The sequence below is a fragment of the Hippopotamus amphibius genome, chromosome 7 (genome assembly GCF_030028045.1).
Source record: "Hippopotamus amphibius kiboko isolate mHipAmp2 chromosome 7, mHipAmp2.hap2, whole genome shotgun sequence".
NCBI classification, from domain to species: domain Eukaryota; kingdom Metazoa; phylum Chordata; class Mammalia; order Artiodactyla; family Hippopotamidae; genus Hippopotamus; species Hippopotamus amphibius.
In genome coordinates this window covers 119,479,007-119,500,189 of record NC_080192.1, presented here as the reverse complement: position 1 = coordinate 119,500,189, position 21,183 = coordinate 119,479,007, and the positions used below count along the sequence as shown (strand labels likewise).

Here is a 21,183-nt window from a genome sequence, read left to right as displayed (position 1 = left end):
TCAAAACAGATAAATTTCAAATCTGCTGAGAGCTACATTTTTGGTTTTTTCGAACCTACTCTCCATCCCTATAGAAGTCAAATTCAGAATAATACCTTTACCAGTTTCAAAAGTCAGGTCAAGGCCAAAACACAAGACAACAAGAGTGGTCTTTCCTGAGGATCTTTATAATAATTTAAGCTAATTCATTAGATAAAAATATAACCAGGATTAATGCATACATTGTCTACATCTACACAGAGAAACAATCTACATATTACATTTATTAAAACAAGTTATGTAGTCGTAACTATTAATGAATACATATAAGAAGGCTACAATGACATTTGTTTATAAAAGTCATATTTTTAAACCTTTACCTAATCCCCATAATTTTAGTTTATGTTCCAAATAATAAAAACTATGTTCTCACTAGAAAATGTATAGAGCTCAATTAAAACCATTTTTCCAGCCCAAACATGAGTTAAAGTAACATCATATTTAGACTTTCAAAGAATCTCTGGCTTTTTATCTCTTTAAGAACCATGTCAAGTTTTTTCAATAAAGAAGAATCTCCTTATTTAACTGCCCATGTTCATTTTAAGCAGAATTACATGTAATTGTATGATACGTGATCCAAAATGTAAAACAAACTATTTCTGCTACTGAATTTGTCACTTATTCTATCAATTAAAATATACTTGAAATATACTTTTCAAAGGGAAGATGAGTTACAGCATTATTAGATAAATGAAAATGGCTAAGAAAAGGTTTACACCAAAAGAATTAAGTATTTATATGCTTTCTGGGTCACCAGGAATGAAATTTCACTCTTACAGGTTTGAAGTGAATTTCCAAATAAGATCTTTTACGAAGATCTAATAGTAAGTGACTGAGCTGCAAGATATTAAAATCTATATTAAATCCATAAATTTCAAGCAATTAAAACTATCTTAAATAAAAATACTCTTAAAATAATCATAAGTGATAACTCTAATCCCTATGGTGTTATCTTCCACCAAATAAAATTTAAAATTTTTTATTAAACTCTATCACTCAACTACTTCTGTAGCAGTATCTAAAAGTGCAAGTATCACAAGTGTCACCCGTAAGCCAAAAATATTAATAAGAACTAAAACCAAACCACTTTCTAGACAAAATACTTACCCAATCATTGCTGTCTCTTTAACTTCAGCCTCTGTGCCATTTATAACTGAGTCCTGATTTTTGTCATCTTCCCTGTCAGTGACATCACTTGAAAAGCCCAACAATGCTCGCACTCGTTTGGATTTCACATCTAGAATAGTATCTGTGTAACCCACCTCTTGTAGATACCTGTGTGTAAAGAGGATCTTTACAGTTTAGTCCTTTGAAATCAGTATTCTATTACTAAATATGTAAATAAAAACACTTCTTTAAATTCATTGCCTGCATAAGACTTAACAGTACAGTACTATGCTAGTAAGACTTGCTAATAAATAATCTTCCAGCTGCAGATGGAGCTGTCTCTTGCAGTACCAGCCTCTACGGTCACTGAGAAAAATCAAAGAACTATACAATACACCATTCATTTATCATAAGAAGAAGCTATTCCATATATAGCTAATAGCACATTCTTTCTTCTAGACAGGGTTGGAGTAAACTCACTCTCAGATTCTACTGAATTACTATTTTATCATAGTAATTATAATAACCAGTAGTCTTTTTACACTTCTGATGCTAAAGTATCACTGGATCAACTGAGATCTAGAAAGAAAGTTTCTAGCATGTATGGTTTCTTCCATGACATAGAAAAAAAACAGTACATTCCAAAGAGTCACTTCTACAGAAGGGAAGCTTCTATCCTGAAACAATTCCAAAATAAAAACAGACCACAATTCAATTGTGGGATATGAGATGAGTGGGTGCACAGGAGTGTGTGTGCTGCAGAGAGGCAGCAGCATAGGAAAAGGAGAACAGGCTTTGTACAGAGAGTTAGACTTGGGTTTAAAACCGATTTCTTCCACTTTCTTCCTGTGAAACATTAATTCCCCTGAACCTTAGTTTTCTTTCTCCTAAAAGAGACACACCTAGTACAGTGCCTGGCATATAGAAGGCGCTCAGTATCTATTAACAACAAAGATGACCAAAAAAGACCAAAAAGTCTTTGGAACATGAAAAAGGCAAATGTCACTATAATGTAATTAATAAGCATGATAAACGAATGTCAGGCATTAACTTAGCAGGTGCCATGGGTTCAATCCCTGGTCCTAGAAGATCCTACATGCCACAAAACAACTAAGCTCATGCACCACAACTACTGAGCCTGCAAGCCACATCTACTGAAGCCCACGAGCCTGGAGCCCATGCTCCGCAACAAGAGAAGCCACACAATGAGAAGCCTGCACACCACAACAAAAAGTAGCCCCCATTCACCACAACTAGAGAAAGCCCCCATACAACAATGAAGACCCAACACAGCCAAAAATAAATAAATTAAATAAATAAATAATAAAAATAAGACCTGGTATTAAGAGTTATTATAGCTCAAACAGATACTTCACAAAGACATGTGACGAAAATGGAATAAATGTATCCTACCAAGTCAAGGTACTCATTTTTCAATCCTATCCAATATCTATAGAAAAATATTGGTTAAAATTTGGATAGTAAATTTCTAATGTTCCTGAATTTAATCAGTTGGTTCTTGCAAACAAACACAAAGCTATTATGTTTTTCTATTTTTAACAAATAATATTTGATATGTAACTCACTTTGGCAACAAAATCACATTCCAAATAACTGTTCAAAAACTGCTCATTCCATAGATATATTGGTTTTACTAAATAGTTATTTCCTCATTCATTAATAAAATGTCACCTTTGAGAGGCAGATTATTTGTCTTTTAAAAATATTTCTTGGATTGCTCACTATGATAACAACTTGTCATTACGAAAAACAAAACCAAAAACAAAATCAGCACTTTAAAAACACTTAGTTATAAAAGGAAAACGCATAAATCACATTTAAGACCAAAGTGAAAACCCATTTGTTAAATAGTAATGAAGTCTCATTTCCTTCTAACTTTGAGGAGATAAAAAAAGATGTAAGGAGACACTTTAATATTCTCTTCCCATCATCAAAAGAAATGGCTGGCATGCAATCCGCTTTGGAAACCACAGGTTTAAGCTATTCACAAACAACCCCAAAAGTTTAACCAGGTAGTGAATTTCATTTTACTGAGGCACAAATCAAAATGCCAATTTCAAATGTGATGTGCAAGGGTCAGACACTGAGCTGGTGAGTGGGTCTAGCCCACTGCCTGACATCTGAACCTCAACCCAGCTTTGCTCCCTCTTCATACTCTCAAGTTCACATTTTACAGGAGAAACTATATGTTAGCATAATATTTGCAAACTTGGGAAATCCAAGAAGTTCTTCCATCTATTCAAAATAAAGTTTAAAAACATAACACAAAAATTACATGAGTAGACATATTAAAATATATGTATATTCATGTATATAAAGGGTGCAAGGAAAAGAGTAACTTTAAGGATACAGAATTCTTTAAACTATAAATTTAAGCATATATAAATTAGAAGCTTTAAGCTGTACTCTCTCCGATAAAGCTAAAATTATGGAAAGCAAATTTATTCTTGATAATTTTCATCAATATTTAATGAAAAATAAATTCCTCCATAGGGGAAAAAGTGTTTAATATGAAAAAGGAACAGTAACTCAAAGAAGCTTTTTCACAGCAGATACTTCCACGAGATGCTTACTGTCTGAGTAGCTGTCGACCTTGTTTCCACATTAACTGGCTGTTTTGCTGTGGCTGCACCTCTGTTTCATTACCTTCATCTGGAAAACATTAAATCACAATAAAACTGACGTTATAGACATTAGAGGGTATCTGAATTCATTAAAAATGTCCAATTAAAATTTATATGATTAAGAACACTACATTTAGGACATACCTGTTTTAAGTTTAATTTCCATAATGAAACTCTACTATAAATTCATTATTGCTACTAGATTTCCCTGAGAGTTTCAGAACTAAAATAAAGATTTTCCCCAATATTTAGGTAACCTGAGAATTTTCCTTGAGGACAAATCAAGTCACAAAAGAGTCAAATAAAAGTATTACAAAACAACACATCAGAATTAGAGCAAAATGCCCAGGAACGATGGTTAAAAAAAAAAAAAAAAGCCAGTCTGGTAAACAGTAGATAGATAAGAAATAATCCCAACCCCAGTCTATTTCCTTCACTGGTTACTAAATGAAAACCTTGAGCATTCTTTTTTTTAAGATATTCTTTAGACAAAAACCTCCTAGGCCCTGTAAAGCTTAAAGTCATAATTTGGTAGAAGCCAAATCTTTCAAAAAGATGATAAAATAAAAAGAGCCTTCTCCTTGATAAGTCTAAAGAACTTCTGAACTACAGTACGGCTCAACTTTAAAAACTTTAAAAAGTTCACACCTTCCATCAGCCCTTGATCAAACTTTAAGAAACTGTGGTCTTTACAGGGCTTTTATTCAAGTGGAGATAAAAGAGAGACTGGGAAACTTTGTTTTATGATATTTGATATTAAACAGTTAATGCGTTCCAGATGCTGTGTTAAAAACATATACAATATTCTCGGGCTTCCCAGGTAGCGCAGTGGTTAAGAATCTGCCTCCCAATGCAGGGAACATGGGTTCGATCCCTGGGCCAGGAAGATTCCACATGCCTTGGAGCAAACTGAGCCCACAAGCCACAACTATTGAGCCCATGTGCTACAACTAGTGAAGTCTGCATGCCTAGACCCTGTGCTCCGCAATAAGAGAAGCCACCTCAATGAGAAGCCCGTGCACTGCAATGAAGAGTAGCCCCTACTCGCTGCAACTAGAGAAAGCCTGAGCAGCAATGAAGACCCAATGCAGCAAATAAAATTAAAACAAAACAAAACAAAAACATATACACTATTCTTTTAATCTTTAAACCTCCAAAGATAGGTGTTATTACTATTCCCATTTTAAAGGTGAGAAAAGTGAGTTTTACAGGTTAACTGTAAGGTTTCTAAGTTACAAATACAGCTGCAATTGTTGAAATCATGTCTGCGTGACTCCAGAGCTCACGTTTTCCTCCACATGCTATCATCACAATGATAAGAAATTAAAGAAATATGTAAATAAAAATAAGAATTAGATATTGCATTTTCATTATTCTCCTAAAATAACTAGACCAAGTTCTGTGATTTACCAAAGAGGGAGCAGAAGGGTGGGGCAGAAGGGGGAGAGATATGAGGGGATTAAGTTAATTCAAAAAGGAAGATTACTTTGGGATGACTTCTAAGAGTGTATACTTAAAAAAAAAAAGGAAAAACAATGTCCAAATACTAAGGAAAAACAATACATCTTGTTTGCACTGACCCACACATTTAGGAATTGTGTATATAACATAATATGTTCTAATATATCCCCTTCTTAAGTCAAGTGAGTAGCCTGTACTTGGCAAGTAAGAACATCTACACTGGCATTTCAAAAGACCAAAAATTTCAGATGTGAAAGAACTTTTGAAGTCATCTAATTTTCCATCAAAATATGCCTAAATCCTTTCTATATCACCCTCAGATGCATTCAACTGCTTTTGCCTACTTTGGTAGCTAGTGATGTTATCAAAGTGTGGTACATCCATTCAATGGAATACTATTCAACAAGAACAAGGAACGAACTACTGATACACACCAACATGTAAGAATCTCAAATGCATTATGCTAAATGGGAGATGCTAGATTCAAAAGGCTACATTCTGTATGATTCTGGAATTGACATGACTTTCTTGAAAGGCAAAACTGTAGGAACAGAAAACATATTAGTGGGAAGGAGGGGTAAACTACAAAGGGTATTAGAACAAAACTTTATGTGTTTATGAAAACACCAAAAAGGTGAATTTCACTGTATATAAATTATACCTTAATAAAACAAATTAAGCCAAATCAACTAAGAATGCATCCTCACCCTCTTTTAAAAAAGTGTATTCTTATATTGAGATAAAATCCGACTCCCTGGGTGATCATTTTGTAATAAATTAAAATATCAAACCACTATGTTGTACACCTGAAACTAATATAATATCACAAGTCAATTATACGTCAATGAAAAAGAAAAAGAAAAAGAAAGAAAGGACTCGGTCTTGCCTCAGTTAACCCAGCTATATGACAAAAACAGCAAGGCCCTGACTGCTGCTTAAATCATTCCACACTGGGTCATGACTAGGCTCCACATGATTGCAAGGAAGCAAATGAAACTTCACGGAAATATAACCAGTCACAACACTTATTAGGAATGAAGAGATTCAAAGACCTAGAGAGCGTGAGGAGTCCTTATTTCCTCGGTAATGGATTTGAGGAAAATTGCTTACCCTAATTCTTTTATTAGATTAGTATATGAATTAATGATCTAATATTATGTCTGTGATCAAAGACTTAATCACACAAACATAAGACAGGCTCTTCACTCAGCACTGCCAAAATCTATTTTCCACTGATTTAGAGAAACAATCAGTGATATAGCCTTCTGTAAGAACAACAAGTTTCAATAACTACAAAGTTATTATAAAGACAGAAATTCTAACTTTGAATAAATTTCTCAGAAGTGAATTTTCCTTTCTCTATTTAAAAAATAAATAAATCTGACTCTCCCCACACCTCCTTATCCAGGCTAAGCACTTAGTTCTCTCAATGGTTAGTAAGTACTCATCAACTATCAGATTCATTCTTATCAAGTTCAAAAAGTGACATTACACAAAAGTAAGGATTTTAAAGTGGGTAAGAACTGAATTTGTTGGTATTATTAAAAGTATTTGACTGGCACTTCCACTCAAGTTGGAGCAACAGGGACCCAACTTACCCTCCTGCTTGAAGCAACTATAAAACAAAATGGTTAAGATACTGGACATCAGGCAACAGAGGGCAGTAATCCCTGACAAAAGGTGAGCCCTGATTGTTTCAGCTTATTGCCTTGATAGAGTTTCACGATCACAGCTTAGGGAGGGAGAACAAAAATAGTATCTGAAGAAATAGTAGCTGAAAAGCTTCCAATTTCGTGACAACTATAAACCCACAGATTCAAGAAACCCAACAAATCCCAAGCATGAGAAACACTGAGGAGAGGGGAGGCTGTAACTACACCAAAGCACATCATAATAACATCACTTAAAATCACTGATAAGGAGGTGAATTTTAAAAGCAGCCAGAGTAAAAGGTCACTTACATACAGAGGAATAAAGATAAGGGGTAGGGGCTTCCTAGGTGGCGCAGTGGTTGAGAATCCGCCTGCCAATGCAAGGAACACGGGTTCGATCCCTGCTCCAGGAAGATCCCACATGCCACCGAGCAACTAAGCCTGTGCGCCACAACTACTGAGCCTATGCTCTTAAAAAAAAAAAAAAACAAGGGAGGGAATATGGGGATATGTATATAAAAACAGATGATTGAACCTGGTGTACCCCTAAAAAAATTTAAAAAATTAAAAAAAGATAAGGGGTAGAAGATACCTCATCAGAAACAATGAAAGCAGCAAAATAAAGACTTTTTCACACACACAAAGCTGAAAGAATTCAGTATCAGCAGCCCATATTACAAAATATGCTAAAGAAAGTCCTTAAGACAGAAGAAAATCACTCTAGAAAATATGGATGCACACAAGTGAGTGATGAGCACAGGAAATATAATATTGAGTAGGAGAAACTAAAATATGAAAGATAAACAGATTTTAACTAACGTAGGGTAATATCCTCCTAAAGTAGAAATGTAAAGGTTTGGAAGTGGAACAAAACAGAAAAAAAGGCAGAGGGGAAACTAATTTTTTGTGAAAAATGTTTCAGAAAACATCTGGATTATCAGTTTTAGGGAAATATCGTAAAAGGATAAAAGAATGAAGAAGGAAAAATCCCTGCTTCTTTAATTTGATACACCACCTTCTACCCTCTCCTAGTCACTGTCTTCATCACTGTCATCTACAAATCCCTTGATAACGCTCAACCAGGCTCACATGCTTCCTCTGCAACCAAACTTCTACATCATCTTGAGTGAAGTTAATATTTATGTGGGTGATCCATTTCAGCTTCTGCACAACCACCACCCCCTCTAGCTGTCATGCCTTAGATCTTGTCATTATGAAGAACTGTCACTGATGCAAACTCACTCTCTGAGCTTATCCTCCAGGCTAATACTCCCAATTCACTACGCACTTTGATTTAGGTGGGACCTTAGATCAGGGGCCAGCAAATTTTGGCCTGCAGGTCAAATCCAGCCTGCCACACATTCATTTATGTGTTGTGACTGCTTTCATGTTATGATGGCAGAGTTGAGTAGTTGCAACAGAGAACACATGGCCTATAAAGCCCAAATATTACTCTCTGGCCCTTTACAAAAGAGTTTGCTGACCTGCTCTAGACTGTAGCCTATCCCCTAACTTTGACCCATTAGCCTCCCTTTATCTTCCCTTCCTTTCCTCTGTAGTTTTAGTTCAGAATCTATCAATTCAGCCATTCTTTTGACAGTGCCTTCAATTTTCTCGTCCCCTTGTCTCTCCAGGAATTCAACTGTTAACTATTTTCATTCTGTTATCTTTTACCTAGGCTGCCAATTGTGCCAAACAGCAGCACTTCTATATAACTCATGATTACACACTTCAATTGGACCCTTAGTTTTTCTCAATCCTACTATTTCTTAGTAAGTTTGTCTCCCTGTTCATTATTTTAAACCTTCTCCACTTTTCTTAAAACTCTGCTGTACTCTTAGCAGATAATCCTGTCTCATACATAAAGCTATCATATTAAATACCCACCACCAGATGGAAACCCAAGCCTACAGACCCATCACCTAACTTCCTACATTCTCTCTAGGTAACAATAAGACATACTCCCCCTGCCATTCTCCAGCTACGTTCAGAATCCAATCCCTACCACTTCTTCAGATACCTTCATATTTTAGGTATCTCTACTCTCTCCCTTTTATTTGCTCCTCCTGTAATAATCATCTCACACACATACATATACATACACACACACGCACTCTCTCTCTCTCTCTCTTCCTTGACCCCATGGGTCCTTTCAACTATTGCCCACTAATTCCTCCCCTTCACTTCCACAATCTAGGCTTCCTAAAAGCTTACTACACTTAGTCTTTACTTTCTATGCATAGTCTTTGTTTCTGCCCTTAACTCTCTCCTAAGAATGCTCACAATAAAGTTCCCAGGGACCTGTGTGTCACTAAATCCTAGAGATACTCATCAGACCCCTGGGCACTAATCATTAGTGCTGAAGGATCCTCCCTTCTGGAAACCTTCTCTTCTCTTGATCTGCACACTCCTGATTTTCCTCCTACCATTAAAATAATCCTCATCGGTTTCCTTTTCAGGTTTCTATTCTTCTACCAAATTTTTAAATGTTGTCACTCCCCAGAACTCCATTTTAAGTCCTCTTCTACTTTGCATAAGGTCCCTGGCTGAGCTCGTCCACCCCAGTGGTGTTGAGTGTCATTAGTACTAGATGCTATATGCTCTCAAACCTACATATTAAACCCGTATCTCTGGCTTGAGCACCAGACTCACATGCCCAACCGTCTACTAGCCATTTTCACTTGCTGGCCTAACAAACAAATCCAAAAGTGAACCCAGCATCTTCCAAATGTACTTCTGGTCTAGTTTTTTAAACTAGAAGTATGGGAATCATCTTTGACGCTCCCTTTTTTTAATCCCCTACATCTAAACAAGAACTAATTTCCCGCAGATTTTACTTCCTAAATATTTCCTGAACACACCCACTTCTCTTCAACTCCATTGTTAGTAGCCTTGTCAAGGTAACCTTCCTCATTTACCCAGGTGGCTGCAAAGTCCTCTAACCAGTCTCCCCACCTCCAGTTTTACTTCTCTCTAACCCATCTTCCACACTGCTGTCAGTGTGATCTAAGAGCAAATCTGATCACAAGAGTCCTGATTAAGGCACGTCATAAGCCTTCTCGTAACTCTTAGTTTGTCAACTCAACATATTTTACCAGACCCTTGTAACATATTTTACCATCTGCCCTCCGGTTAACTCTCTAGCTGCATCTAGAAACACTCTTTCCCCCTCTCCCTCTACTATCCAATTATTTTGTTTCTCAAATGTGCCAAATTCTTACCTCAGAAACTTTACTGCTAACACTCTGCCTTTCTTCTACCTCTCATTCAACAAATATTTAGTCAGTCCACTTTCCCTGGATAACTCTTTCTTGTCTTTCAAATATCACTTCCTGCAAGAAGGCTTCCTTGATCACTTACAACCAGATTTGGTTTTCCTGCTATTGTGTTCCATAACACCTATTACTTCTCCATTATACATGTACATTACATTTTATTGTAATCACTTTTTTCTTACACCTTCTCTGTAAATGCAATAGGGCACTATATTTTTGTTCACAGAATTTGATGCTGGCTCTGACACAAGCATTACATATTTCATATTTAAAAGATGAATAGTTGTTTGAAAGATCAACAGACAGAACGATACTGGGTATTACATACTAAGAAAATAAACCTAGGAGTTAGGAATTATTTGCAGCATTTTCCCAGTTTACAAATAAGGAATGGAGCAACCTCAGAGAGACTAAGTAATATCACAAGTATTTAAAGTGTCAGGACAGAGTCAAACTTACATGTATCTAATTTCAAAGCCCCAACTTTTTCTACTGAGCCACACTGTGTACTTACAAACATTTTGTACATATTGTAACTAGGCCTTTATACTCCTAAACTGATATCTAAAAATTAGGAAACAATCACAGCGATGTAAAAGTAATGACTAAAATCACTGCTTTGACTCAGACAATATACCTTTAGATAGTCTTCAACAAATAGCCTAGATTTATAAAAAGGAAAAAAAAAATTTTTTTAATCTAAGTACCTTTCAAGTTAAAAGAAGAGACACCAAAGTAAAAGACAGAACAATCAAAAAAACAAAAAGATGTCAGTGATCAACTGGTATTGCTCTAAATCTCAAGGATTCAATATTCAGCTATGGAAATGTGTTAATAACATTATTACAGTGAATTGAACTATAACATTGGCAGCACATTCAGAATTATTTTGTTCTTTCATACACTGTCGAACACAGAAACAGTGTGGAAAAATGAGGAGAATTTGAATTTTGGAGTCAGTAGACCTGCGATGAGACCTGTATTCCCATTACTCAACAGCTGTGTGACCTTGAGCAAGTTTCCCCACTTCTCTGAGTTTAAATTTCTTACAAGTAAAATGAAAATAATATTTTTTTATTGAATAACTATGTTAAGAATTAAAGTTAATATACATAAATCCCATAGTTCAAGGAAGGTATTTCAGTATGTGATAGTTATATCAGACATTTGATCCAGGAATTTAACCTGACATCATGTCAAAAACACACTCAACTGAAACATGGTGATAACTTTTCAACAGTTTTTCTTACTTTTCCCTAACACCTACTAATAAGTCAATTATATCCCTTAATATCTTTACAAGCACTATTTTTGTATTGTTTGATGGGGTGATGAGGAACATAGGAGAAGGAAAAAGAAGAAATAGCAGAAAAAGATAACAAATGTTTCAGCTGTTAAAAGATGTTCTGGTTACAGAACATCCTGTGGGTAAGAAAGTCCAAAACAATTTTGCACCTGAAATTGAGGGATCAGACTTAAAGGATGAGCAATTCTCTTGTACTTAAAGAAGAAATCTCTTACCTCCACAGTTTCTACCCTTTCTCTCAGGATTTCAAGGGCATGATGCACTTTGCATTACACATCTCAAAGTTCTCATTAATACTGGAGGGACCCAGCAAGACACAGTTATGTTGGTGCATGTTACCCCATGAATTCTGATCCTTCCAGTAAGTGTAGAACATAAGCAGAAAGTGGGGAACTAAAAGAAAGGGGAAGAGGGAAAAGGAAGGAAGGTGGTGGAAAATGATCTAAATGACACTGATTAGTGCCCAAAGATAAGTAGGTCAGAAAAAATAACTAATAAGCAAAAAATTAGAAATTAACTTGTAGTTATAAATACTGTTGCTACAAAATACTACATATTAACTTCTTTTTAATCACTTAAACTTCCTTTAAAATTAGCTTACCAGAATCATAGCTTGGAGGCTTCATATCTCCCTGATTCAATTCTGTTCCATATTTCAACTTGTGGTATTTAGCTCTAACAAAGAAATGAGAAAATACAAACCATCTTAAAACATATTTAAATGAACTTTAAGATACATAACAGGAGTAGTCATCAGTATGCAGCAGTCCTGACTAACATTCAACGGTTCAAGCCTTCCACAGTGTCAAAGTCCTAATACAAAAGTGCTTGCCATTATTATTTCATTGTTGTTATACCATCAAGTCCTAACAAAGGAATAACACTGAGAATCATAAATCTTGTTCCTACAATTACAAATGAACTATATAACATTCAGATTTTCTTGATGACTGCCAGAGTACAATTCTATCAAAAGCAGTAGATAAGTTTGGATTGCGAAATAAACTTGAGACAGACTAACCTTTCTCAAAATTGAGGGATTTTTTTTGTTTTTTGTTTTCAGAAAAAGGTCATCCAGAATACTCTTCGTTGTAAGGCAATTATGCTTTGCCAAGCACGCATTAGTGAACAATCCAAAGGAGGGAGGGGGACCCGCCCCAAATCATCAATGTGGAATGAGACATTCTAGTAGGAACAAATACATTTTTTAATAGTCAAGGTATCTTTTGCCTTTTCAGGAAGAACTGTGAACAGGGATATCTTCTTTTAAAAGCTAACTAAATGTTATTATCTCTGGTTTATCAGATTTAACCATCTCAGATTTAACCATCTGAGACCAGAAAAATAATCCAGATAAGGTAAAAAATTTAAAGTTTAATTAAAAATGGCCATACTCAACGTATCTGTATATTTTGACTTCTTTGCTTTCCCAAAACATTGAGGCTATTACAATAAATATTCAATGTAATAAGACTGGAATAATAACAACAATAATAATTTTTTTAAAAAGTAATAAAGTAATCAAGAAGGAATAAAAGAGTAACCAAATAGCCAAATTTGGAAGTTTTTTTTTCTTTATAAAAGACTGAGCACTTAAAGTTTTTATATTTCAAGAAAAGTATAAAGAAAATGAAAATTATTTGCTCAAATGTATAAAATACTGGAATTTTTCATATTATTTTGCAATAACTATTTTGCATTTATAAGAGGGAATAAAATCAACATTTTATACAAAGGGGAATTGTAAAACCTCTGAAAATTACAGATAGCTGATGTTCTATTTCTGAAAGTAAGTGGTAGGTACAGGAGTATTTTTTATACTAGTCTTTATATGTTTTGCATATACATGAAATGTTTTATAATTATATGTACCCATTAAAAAGAAAAAAGAATCTTTGTGTGCAAACAAGGAAAATATGGGGCTGATCTTTAAGCTTAAGTAAAAAAACAAGGTACAAAATACTGTGTGTGTGTGCACGCGCGTGTGTGTACATCTCTGTGTGTTTTATATATGTGTGTTATGGTTTTTGAGTGTAATTGTCAATCTTCAGATTTTTCAGAAACACTTCATCTACCGTAAGAAAAAGTAACAATATCTCCTATAAGGCAAAATAGCAATCGAAAGTAACAAGCCTGAGGACAAAATAAAAGCAGCAATAAAGTTTCATGGAGTTAACTTACATATTTTTGTTTTATATATATACATATTTATTTATATATATACACAGATATGAGGAAACATTTTCAAACACAAAATACTGCACTATAGTGCATTCTAGTGGTTTTAGGAAAAACTACAACATAGCGTACAGAAAAGGGAATAGAAAATATTCTATACAATATATGTAACAAAAATAACACTATGAACCAACATTTCATAAAAAATTAGATAAAGACAAAATAAGTAAAGAACTGCTGTGTTTGCCACAAGCTGTGTCCTGGTAAATCTGGGTCTTGCTACTGAATTGTTAAATTCACTGAAAAATAAGATACTCACAGAACTCAACTTAGTAACATTCCTTTTGAAATCAATATGCTAAAATACCTTCCATTTGTATTGTTTCCCATTGTTGTAACATTTCGTCTCACTGTTAGCAACTTTCTTGTTCCCTAATCTTTTTCTGTCTAAATCTGACTGCAAGTTAAAGAGCAGATCTCATGCCTAAGAACTCTACACTTGATACATAGCTAGGCCTCCCAATTGGCCTTTACTGGATAAACCAGCATAAAAATTATATATTAAAAACTCCCATTATAGCTTTGTTTCAAAGTCAATTATTATATATAATGTGCTTGGAATATAACAGCATTCCAATCACATTTTAAATGTTGATTCTTAAAAATAATTTGATTAAATCCAACAAACTGTTATTGAATTCTTATGACATGCCAGGCACTGTACTGGCTACTGGGAATAATGTACAGCTTGTAGTCACTTAAGGATAAAGGCAAGGAGATGAAGAAGAGACAGAAACATAAATAACGCCAGCACACGGTGGATAAGAGCTATGAGTTACCTCAACTGTTATACAAATTTAGATAAGGGATTATCTAATTCTGTCAAAGGTCCTGTCAGTAGTCAAGGAGAGCTACCAAAAAGCAGGTAACACATGAGATTTTAGGTAAACCTCAAAACCTGTAGCTCTACGATCAGACAAATGGATTGATGAAGAGGGTATTTTGGTCAGAAGGAAAATCTTAAAAGTGGAAAAAAATACACAGTGGGGTGTGTGTGTGTGTGTTTGTATAGGACTAGAAAGGAGCCTGGATGTAGAAGGTTTTACTAAGATGAACTGTGAAATTAGCCAGATATTTTTAAGCAGGCATATAACATCTGTGTTTTATGTGAATCCCATGGATGTGGAAAATTAATCAGAATGTGAAAATGTATTAGAGGCAAGGAGGACAACTGGGTTTTTACAGTGGTACAGACACAAGAGATGTGGAACAAATGAAAGAAATGTTTCAGGATTATATTTTATATAGTGTTTGAGGTTCTTCAGTATAGAACTTCCTGAATAAACCTTAGCTTATATACCCCGTGTGTTCTTGGAAAATTATATGTAAATTTTCCCATTTTGTAAATTTTATCACACTTTAAGGAATGCTTTGTTAAACCCACTGCTAGGTGAGTAATCCTTCTGTAATGTTAAAGATTCAGTTTTACTTAAATTTGGATCTTTTTAAGTGGGACTACTTAGAATATCTGTAACACAGCAATTGAAAACCATGATCCTTACTTAGGTTTTTACAAGTTAAATGACAAGATGTCTGGAATTTGCTCTAAAATAGATTGAGATGAAGCAAGACTGACAAAAATGTTAACTGCTGAGGCTTGGAGGTGTATATAAAAGGTATTAGTCTCTGTACACCTATGTTTCAAATTTTCCTCAAATTAAAAAAAAAAACTTTTAAAATTGGCTTAAGGCATTAGAAAAAATAATTTCAGAATCAGAAGAACTGAAATGTTCTAGGGCTCCAATATTTTTAAAATTCCTATGCATTAATTAAAAATAATTTCACAGTGAAAAGAACTCAAATGTTTAAGAGCTCTAATCCACAAAGAATTTTTTTTATTCCTTAATTTATTACACTTCAGTGGTGCCACTACATTAGGAATAATATCAAATCATTCCATTAACTTCAAAAGATACAAAATCAGGGATATTTTCCCAGGAGAATCCCTTTAAGTTAAAAAACAAAAACAAAAAACAATCTTCCCTAGACCCAGCCACTTGTTCTTTATCTTTTCTGTTCTCCAAAGTCAAACTACTTGAAAAAATAAACAACTCTATCTGTCTCCTCTTTATCTACCCTTCTCACCTCTCAATCCCCTGTGATCTGGTTTATGTTCCTGCTACCTCGCTGAAGCTGTTTTGGCAAGGATAAAAACAAGCACTAACTGGCAAATCCAGGACTATTTTTAGTATACAACTAACCTGTGATTTGTTTGGCATCTGCAATTGTCAAACTCCCACCTTCTTTAACTTGCTTCCAATACACTGCTCTCTCCCTCCTTCTTCACCATTCTCTTGTTAGCTCTTCTTCCTGTCTTCTCCTCAACTATTTCCATTTCCTGTGGCTCCTGCTAGTAATCTCTTCTTGTCCCACAATATTTGTTCTGTTTGTTTCAAAGTTCTTGTAACTTTACCCACAATATTGATGATTCCCAAGAACACATCTCTAGTCATGAGTCTCCCTCCCATATCTGCTTTTTCACCCTAATTCTTTACCTTTAATTCACTTGATAAATTACAGACTTCTCACGCAAACCAGAAACCTGGGAATCATTCTTGAATTATCTTTCTTCCTCATCCCCTATACGAAATCATCTCCAAATTTCACGGATTTTTTTTTTCTATTTAAAATGTTTCAGAGGGAATTCCCTGGCATCCCAGTGGTTAGGATTCCAGGCTTTCACTGCCAGGGGCCCAGGTTTGATCCCTGATTGGGGAACTAAGATCCTGCAAGCCACGCAGCACAGCCAAAAATAATAATAAAAATAAAAAATAAAATGTTCCATAGTTGATAACTCCTCTATTCCAGCAGCTGCTACGTTATCATTTCTCATCCTAAACCATTACAATCGTCCTGCCTTTATTAACAGATCTTTTCAGTCCATCCCCCAAATTGAGGTCAGGGTGATCTTTCTAAAATCTGTCTTACACTATTCTATGCCTAAATCTTTCAACTGCATAACAACTAAATGCAATATATATTCATAGACTGGATCTTGGATCAGGAAAAAAAAATACTACAAAGGTCATGGTTGGGACATTTGGCAGAAAAAAATGCTATAAAGATCATCATTGGAACATATGAATATGGGATATATTAGATAATAGAACTATATCAACATTAAATTTCCTTAATTTGATAATGAGCTGTAATTATTTAAGGGAATGTTTTGTTTTTTGTTTTTTTTTTTTAAATATATTTTATTTATTTATTGGCTGCATTGGGTCTTTGTTGCTGCACACGGGCTTTCTCTAGTTGCTGCGAGTGGGGGCTACTCTTCATTGTGGTGCACAGGCTCCTCATTGTAGTGGCTTCTCTTGTTGTGGAGCACGGGCCCTAGGCGCGTGGGCTTCAATAGTTGTGGTACATGGGCTCAGTAGTGGTGGCTCACAGGCTCTAGAGCACAGGCTCAATAGTTGTGGCACACGGGCTTAGTTGCTCCATGGCATGTGGAATCTTCCCAGGGCAGGGCTCGAACCCGTGTCCCCTGCATTGTCAGGCGGATTCTTTACCACTGCGCCACCTAGGAAGTCCATAAGGGAATGTTCTTGCTCTTAGAAGATACTCCCTTAAGTATTTAGGGGCAAAGGGGTATAAGTCTGCAGACAAGTAACAAATGATTTAGGTAAAAAAAAACAATGCGTATATAGAGAGCACATGATGCAACTAAATATAGCAAAATGTTGTCAATTGGTGAATCTGGGTAAAGAGCATATAGTTCTTGCAACTTCTATTAGTTTGAGATTATTTTAGAAGAAAATATTTTTTAAAACTTCCAACGGAAGACACAAGTTTGAACTCCTTAGGCTCTCCATGATCTGACTCTTGCGCATCTCTACTAGTATTGCTTACAAATCACAATTAACACCCCACCCTCCATATACAGTAATCACAAATTTCTGAACACTCCAACACGCCTTGTTCCATGTCAAATATATCTTCTCTACTTCCTGAACCTTGCCCATCTGGCAAACACCTTATTTTTTATGATTCTGTTCAAGTCCCACCTCCTCTAATTACACCCTCCTTTCTACTTTCACTGCCTCCAGATCCAAACAACCACTTCCTTCGTTGTGGCCCCGCTGTACCCTGTGCTGACTTCTCCCACAGCACCAAATGTACCGCACTGCAATTTTGTGGTTTATAAGTCTGTTTCCCACTCCTCTAAGCCCTGAAGGACAAGGATTGTGACTTGTTTCTTCTCAATTCCAGCACAGTACTTGGGATGTATGGATTAATGAATACGTTAATGATAAGGCACACGTGCGCACATCCCCCCCACACACACACACATCCTTGGTTAGTTTAATATTTGTAATTAATTTCTCTGACTTACTTACAAGCTTCAGATTCAGACATACAGGAGGGATCTGAATCACAGCTCTAGTGTAACTCTGCTACTCTACACAAGTTACTTGGTTTTTAAGCCTCAGGGCCTGGAACATGGTAGTTCATAAACAGTTGCCATTACTAACATTATCACGCTCTCTCTTTGATTATGCCTATCATTTAGTTTCCTTAAAATCTCAAATATTTCCAAATTACACACTTTTAAAAGTGTTGTTTCTCCCCTCCATCTCCCCAGTATAGCTTTCAATCAAGCTCTCAAGGAATGAAAAGAACCACCAATTTTTCACTAAGAGGTCAATCTGTTTTCAATCTCTGTGCCATTTAAAGATCCCACATGATAGAACTACAATCTGTCATACAGAGTGAAGTAAGTCAGAAAGAGAAGGACAAATATTGTATGCTAACTCACATATACGGAATCTAAAAATGGTACTGATGAACTCAGTGACAAGAACAAGGATGCAGATGCAGAGAATGGACTGGAGAACTCAAGGTATGGGAGCGGGCGGGGGGTGAAGGGGAAACTGAGACAAAGCGAGAGAGTAGCACAGACATATATATACTACCAACTGTAAAATAGATAGCCAGTGGGAAGTTGTTGCATAACAAAGGGAGTCCAACTCGAGGATGGAAGATGCCTTAGAGGACTGGGGCAGGGAGGGTGGGGGGGACTCGAGGTGGGGGGAGTCAAGGAAGGGAGGGAATACGGGGATATGTGTATAAAAACAGATGACTGAACTTGGTGTACCCCCCCCAAAAAAAAAAATCTTTAAAAAAAAAAAATAAAGATCCCACATGTAGGTAAACACAACTTCTAATAAAGTTTTATCTATTTCTTGATATCCATAAATATCATCTGCTAAATGTTATTCTCTGGTAGCTTTTCAAACAGCCCATTCATCAACTTCAAAAAAATGAAAGGGGCATGTGATCAAAAACAAAGCAAAACAGAGAATTTCAATATCACCTAGCAAGTACTCAATAATCAAAAATAAAGAACTGTCTCATACTGCTGACAAAAAAATCCCAAAGACCATCCATCAAAGCAAATAAACTTAATTTACATGAAAACCTTCAAAATTCTCATCCATGACCTATTGTCCTTTATTTGTGAACCAAGTTTAGTTCTTGAATATCTTAGACACTGGCAGAATAGAAAGGTAAGATTCACTTCTGGAGAGAGATGAATAGCTGATAGCAGAGGATCAGAACACCAAAAATATCTATAAAAGGATTCTCAACACAGTCTGCCAGAGTTGGTTTTTTCCATAGAAAATACATCAAACTGAATAATACGAGATGATAGGAAAAGGGAGTAAGTATTATAGCAATTTCCTTTACAACTCAAAAACTACTTCAAGTCTATAAAGAAATGGATATTGATAGTTCAGGAAGTACATACATTACTTTAGAAAGGACAGAGTGGGGGAAAAATGTTGCTAAAATTTTAAAAATCATATAAATCAGTTTTTTGGTCATTATTACGAAATATTCAGTAACAAATTAACATATTACAACCATTTCTAAATGTTTATTACAAACACTACTTCCTGAATTCAAAAGTAGAACACATTAAAATATAGGTTTGTTTTAGGAATAACAGAAAAATTATTCCCATATCTAAGAAAACACTACCTTCCACTTTATTGAATTACCTTTCCTGTTTAAGAGCATACTCCAGCATTTTGATCCTCCTCACAAGATCCTTCTTCAAATTTTCTTGACCTTTCCTTTCCCCCTGAAGGAAGGCAATCTGAGCCTGAGTAAGGAAAAGAAAAAATTCAGTTTAGATGAAATAAACTTTTTAAAACTCAGCTGAAGAAACAACCTTTGGAAGATAAAACAATTAGATGTAAAAACACTTCTTTTTACATATATGTCACAAAGTATATAGAAGGGCACTGACTGCAAGGGGGGGAAATGCTTAACTTATTAAAAAAAAAAAAGGACAGCTATATGCATTTCACTTCAGACTAGGGAATGTTACAACACGTATTCCATATCCTCTAAGAGTCTATAATTTAAAACAACCAATATAGGTGCAGACGTACAAAATACAGTACAGTTTGCTCAAGTGTTTGTCTTTTAAGGCACTGCGGGAGATTCTCCTTTATAAAAAGTGAAGATGGAGAACTACCATATGACCCACTATTCTACTTTTGGGTATTTTATCTGAAGAACATGAAAACACTAATTCAAAATACTAATATGCACCCCCATGTTCACTGCAGCATTATTTATAATAGCCAAGATATGGAAACTACCTCAGTGTCCATCAATGGAAGAATGGATAATGGAGATGGGGTACACACACACACACACACAACTGAATACTACTCAGCCATAAAATATATATATATATATATATATATACACGTGTATATATATATATGTATCTCCTGTCATTTGCAACAACATAGATGAACCTCAAGGATATTATGCTACGCAAAACAAGTCAGATGGAGAAAGACAAATACTGTATGAGTTCACTCGTACGTGGAATCTTAAAAAAAAAATATGAACAAACAAAACAAAAACAAATTCATAGATACAAAGAAGAAATTAGCAGTTACTAGAGGGGGAAAAGGTTGAGGGGCAGGCAACGTTGGTGTAAGGGGTCAACAGTATGGATGATGGATGGTAACTGGACTTGTGGCGGTGGTCATTTTGCAGTGTATATAGATGTCGAACTATAATGCTGTACACCTGAAACTTACAGAATTTTTTTTTTTAAGAGTGAAGATGGGGAAAGTGGGTGAAGTAAAATCATGAGTTCTTATAATAAGCCTTGTAAAGTAGGAGTTCTCAGAGCCTCACCATCTACTGAAATTTTATGATGGATTCCTTGTCTTGAGAGACTTTATCCTGGACCTCCCGTACAAATAAGAAATAGCTGCCTTCCAGGACATGGAAGCAACCTAAATGTCCATCAACAGATGAATGGATAAAGAAGATGTGGTACATACATACAATGGAATATTACTCAGCTGTAAAAAGCAAGGAAACTGGGACATTTTTAGAGACATGGATGGACCTAGAGACTGTCATACAGAGTGAAGTGAGTCAGAAAGAGAAAAATAAATATTGTATATTAACACATATATGTGGAC

The 21,183-nt window shown here is 35.4% G+C and overlaps 1 protein-coding gene across 3 annotated transcripts in view; it reads right to left on the bottom strand.

The window, feature by feature from the left end:
• The window catches only part of STRN (striatin), a 110,670-nt gene that overhangs the window by 52,033 nt on the left and 37,454 nt on the right, over positions 1-21,183 (bottom strand). For 2 of the 3 annotated variants that reach the window (XM_057740540.1, XM_057740538.1), the window contains exons 2-5: positions 19,729-19,832; positions 12,087-12,160; positions 3,741-3,819; positions 1,147-1,314 (exon numbers count right to left, since the gene is read on the bottom strand). In XM_057740540.1, coding sequence (XP_057596523.1) covers positions 1,147-1,314; positions 3,741-3,819; positions 12,087-12,160; positions 19,729-19,832 — 425 coding nt within the window. Of the gene's footprint in view, positions 1-1,146; positions 1,315-3,740; positions 3,820-12,086; positions 12,161-12,506; positions 12,643-19,728; positions 19,833-21,183 lie in introns of those variants that run through there. The other variant, XM_057740539.1, reaches the window with a different exon arrangement.